The sequence below is a fragment of the Austrofundulus limnaeus genome, unplaced genomic scaffold (genome assembly GCF_001266775.1).
Source record: "Austrofundulus limnaeus strain Quisiro unplaced genomic scaffold, Austrofundulus_limnaeus-1.0 Scaffold417, whole genome shotgun sequence".
NCBI lineage: Eukaryota > Metazoa > Chordata > Actinopteri > Cyprinodontiformes > Rivulidae > Austrofundulus > Austrofundulus limnaeus.
The window spans coordinates 139,357-143,965 of record NW_013952819.1 but is presented as its reverse complement, the minus strand read 5'-3'; the positions used below and the strand labels follow the sequence as shown (position 1 = coordinate 143,965).

Below are 4,609 nucleotides of genomic sequence, written 5' to 3'. Positions count from 1 at the left end.
ACATTAAACAGTTTCATATTTCTTTAACAAACTTATTTTAATCATTCTCTGAAACAAACACTTTGAACCTTTGATTTAACAAGGAGGTTGATCACTGTTTGACATGAGGCCATGTTGGTTTGTAAAGCAGTAGACACCTGTCAGGGGATTTGGTTAGTTTTCACAGCACTGAAAATCCACCAGTTATTTGGCTCTGTAAAATAAATGTAAAAACAATCTGAAGTCTGAAGTGTTGGTTTGGTGAACTTCTCCAGTTGCTGACGGTGCACGGCCGAACCAAAGAGCAGAAAGGTGCGTTGACGGGTATCGCCAGCTGGGAGCACATCACAGCCGTACGGTGAGCCAGATTCTCTGTTTTACTGTTTAATGACGTCGATACAAGGACGAGGCCCGATAATTGTCCGTTCCATTTCATTTTATTCTGGTGTGGTTCTGTTACAGGAAGGCAGTAAATATTCCAGTGTTTGCAAATGGCAACATCCAACACCTGAGTGATGTGGAGCGCTGCATTCAGGAAACAGGAGTGCAGGGAGTTATGAGTGCAGGTCAGAGCGAAGGGGATCAAATGTGCTGTCAGCGCTTCAGATGACTTTGAAACCCATGTGTTTGTCGCATTGTTTGTAGAGGGGAACCTCCATAACCCAGCGCTGTTTGAGGGCTGCAGTCCCCCGGTGTGGGAAATGGCTGAGGAGTATCTGGAGATAGTGAAGCAGCATCCYCCCTGCTCGCTGTCCTACGTACGAGGCCACCTCTTCAAGCTCTGGCATCACACGTATGTATCTTCTCAGGTTTGATTTCTTGGTCTGGTTTTGTTGGAGGGATCCTGTTGACTGGCTTTAGCACAGGACAGAGCGTGTATGAAGTTAGATCTCTGATATCCACAAGATCTGGTGGAAAACTTTTGTTTTTGTTAATTTGGGATTTCTGGAGTTAGTGTTGCAGAGTAGGATTGGGCATCGAGTCTCGAGTATCAATTGGAACCAGGACTAATGTTTCAATTCTCCCTGAATCGTTTGTATAATTTTAAATTTCGATATCTAGTTTCAATACCCAGTCCACCAACTGGAAGAAGAAGCCGCCCAACAACAGCAAAGAAAAAAACCCAGGCGAGCCGCCGAACACCAATTTGAGTTGGCGTTCAGACTCAGATTGTCAAATTGTAATAATCTGCCGGTGGAGTAAGACATTTAGGCTTTGTAAGACTTGAAATGAGGAAAACATTTCCATGCTAACAAGATTAATAGTCAAACACATTCTGCTGCTTAGTATATCGTCCCAAAACAAGATGAAAAATACTCTTTGGCTGGAAATAAGTAGCTATGTTTACTTGCGCAAAATTCTTTGATCAGATTGAAATGTATTCGGATTAAATAATCAGAATATATTGTTTACATGCGCACAATCCGATCATGAGTGTTTACATGCACCAAGCTTTTATTCAGAATAGAAGCACTGATGTGCAGTTGTTAACTTTCCCTAAAAAAAAACAAAAACACAGAAAAAAGTTCTACTTTCGTCATGAACATAAACAACCAGCTTCTGAGCTCAGAATGGACCTGCGACAGGCTTTAATAATGGTGGACATGTTACTGCACTCTTGTTCAGCTACAGGTGAAGCACAGACTTTTTTTTTTTGCGAAGCGGCCTTCAGAAAACTGGAGGCAAAGTTCTGTGCTGCTGGAAACTCCCTCCACAAAATAGCAAAAACCGCTAGATGAAAGTCAGAAGACATGCGCAGTCAGGTCAGTTTTCCACAATCAGAATAAGATGCAGTGTTTCCCCTAAGAAATTGGTCTTGGCGGGGTGGGGTTACTTGTTTTATAAAAACATAAATTTACACGACTCACCTGCAATTATGGTAATAAATTTACACATACATGAATATTTAATTGCCCAACTAAATCCTAGTTAAGGACTGCTCATGATAATTATCAATAAAATTATTATTGATAAGTGATCAGAACTGTGTGCAGCAGATGATCTGAGTCCAGAGTTCTCAGTTTGAAACCTTCTGGAGCTCTTCTGTGTGACTCTAGGTGTGACAGAGTGTGGATGGTTGATTGTCTCTTTTGTGTCCCTGATGGAGACTGGAGACCTGTCCAGGTGTCTCTGGTGAACTGGAGACCTGTCCAGGTGTCCCCTGCCTTCACCCAAAGGCAGTGAGGACAGGTTCCAGCCCCACCCTGACCCTGATTAGGAACAAGGAGGACAGGAGGACTGAAGACTTTCTGAGGAAAGAAGTTTTTTTAAACATCTTTTCTAATAATTTTAGTGTTTTCAACTGAGGAGCTTTGATATATTTATTTAAAATAAATTATAGCAGAGGAAGTTCTCTGCACAGAAAAAAAATACTGTTTTTTTTAACCAAACTGACAAGTTTCTCCAGTAAATTATTGTGTAATTTAAAGGCATTGAAACACCTGGTTAAATTTTGAAGATATTATGATTAACTACAAACATCTGAAGCTGACTCAGAGAACTCTGTGATTTTAGAAAAAATAAAAGTCAAATGTAGACACGTCTTTAAAAGACCCTCCTCCTCCTCCCCACCACCCCGCGCAGCTGCGGTCAGCGCTCCTCTTCTCCATCCGCATGATTAATACTGATTTTTTGAGCAAATTACAGATTTTTTTATGCTCATTATACACGTTAAACGTCTGAAGGGGTTGACGTGTGAACTCTTCAGTCCCGGGCTGGTCGGAGCCGAGCTGCAGACTGACAGGTGCAGCTGCTGTAAAGTCGCTGCCCCTCACTTTAAAAACAGTCAGCTGATCCGTCCGGTTTTGTTGCGCTCGTGACGTGAAAACACGGGGAAATGCTGTGAAGTGCTTTTAGAAATATAATAAAAATAAAATACGAGTAATCCTCAGTGGAAAATAGTCCAGGAAACGTGTGCGTTCCCGGGAGGTGTTCACCTGCAGCTGAGTGAAGCTGACCCCCCACCCACAGAGAAAGAAAAAAGGCAGTAATTATTGATAAGGTAGTAACCATGCTGTAGCTTCACCTGTCGCATTTTCTTTTAAAGAAAGAAAAAGTAGCTTGCAAAGCTGTCGCATTGGTGCAACGTGATTAAAAGCAGAGCTGCACGTCTAATCTCACACACGTCTTCCTGTCTTTGTGAGGACCACACACAGCGCTCAGCCTCGCTCTGCGCCGTCTTTTCCCCAAGTTTGGCGAGAGGTGGATATGGAGGGACCAAACCAAAAGGCTCTGAAGTGGCCTTCTGAGCCCTGATCTAAACCTTAGTTTTAAGACTTGCACACAAAGGATTGTTTAAAGTAAAGTTTGGAAACCTTTTAGATTTATTAGAGATTCACTCCAGTGTGAAGCAGCAAGGATTTGATTTATTTCAGTGATTCTTTCACATTTTAGTTTGCTGCCTAATAATAAAGTGGTCTAATGCTAACCTTTAAGACCTCAAATCCAGTCCAACTTTATTTGTAAAGCACTTTATGCACCACAGCAGACCAAAGTGCTATACAGAATCAACATTCAAACATGGCTTATTCAAAACCAATTCAATCAAAAAACACAGAAAAAATAAAAGCAGGAAATAAAAACGGTAAAATACCAAAAATCTAATTAAAATCTAGGCTCATTTTACAAACAAGTAACTTAAATCTTGTGTAAAAATCAGTTAGTTTTCACCACCGTGATATAATCTCTTCAGCTGGGACATCATAATGTCTGGAAAACTTACTATATAAACACAAGTTTATTTATAATTTTTTTTTTATAAAAAACTTGTATTTGCTCATGTTGCTTTGCTCTGCTTCCCACTAAAACCTGTTTCTACAGAACAGCTGACAGAGCAGCCACTCCTAACGTGTGTAGCAGAGCTGATTCATTTAGTCATTCAGTGATTTTGTTCAGACTGCAGATCTATCAGGACCTGAGGGACAAGCTGGGTAAGGTGAAGACCCTGGAGGGTCTGGCTGAAGTAAGCAGAGAGCTGAAGCAGCACTGCCAGGTAAAACAGCATTTTAGATCTTGTTTTTGTGGTCATGGTTCAAGGCAAGGTGTGGAAAGCACGTGGACGACAGACCGGAACAACAACAGAACAGTTCTTTGGTCCATCTCTCTCTCCATCCCACCATCACTAGCTGATACTTTCTTTTTAAATCATGTTAGAACAGCTGGACGTAGGTTTTCCACTCACAGTTTTTCCATTTTATCTTTGTGTTAAATAAACAACAACATGTTGGAATCTGTTGTGTACACATGATGTCCGATCTAATTTATTTTATAAACTGGCAGGGACCAGATCCTGAGCCATAAAACCCTTTTTTGAAAGAAAATCGACTCTTTTTCTCATGATGGTCTGATTTAAATTTTTTCTAAAAGTACTAAGTGATTGAAGGAAGATGACTTAAAATCATGGTTTTAATGATTAATGTATAAATTATTTGTGAGYAGATATTGATCCAGAGAACACAAACAATACTCAGGATATGTGTTGTGTTCATTTAATGACAACACATTTCTTCCGTAACTCCATTGTGTGGTTGATGAAGATATGTTTGTGTATATATACACTCACCGGCCACTTTATTAGGTACACCACGCTAGTAACGGGTTGGACCCCCTTTTGCCTTCAGAACTGCCTCAA

General features: G+C 40.7%; 1 protein-coding gene across 2 annotated transcripts in view; it reads left to right on the top strand.

Moving 5' to 3' along the window:
* The window catches only part of dus1l (dihydrouridine synthase 1-like (S. cerevisiae)), a 17,809-nt gene that overhangs the window by 7,116 nt on the left and 6,084 nt on the right, over positions 1-4,609 (top strand). For both annotated transcript variants that reach the window (XM_014024305.1, XM_014024306.1), the window contains exons 6-9: positions 255-337; positions 442-545; positions 625-772; positions 3,874-3,970. In XM_014024305.1, coding sequence (XP_013879759.1) covers positions 255-337; positions 442-545; positions 625-772; positions 3,874-3,970 — 432 coding nt within the window. The remainder of the gene's footprint in view (positions 1-254; positions 338-441; positions 546-624; positions 773-3,873; positions 3,971-4,609) is intronic.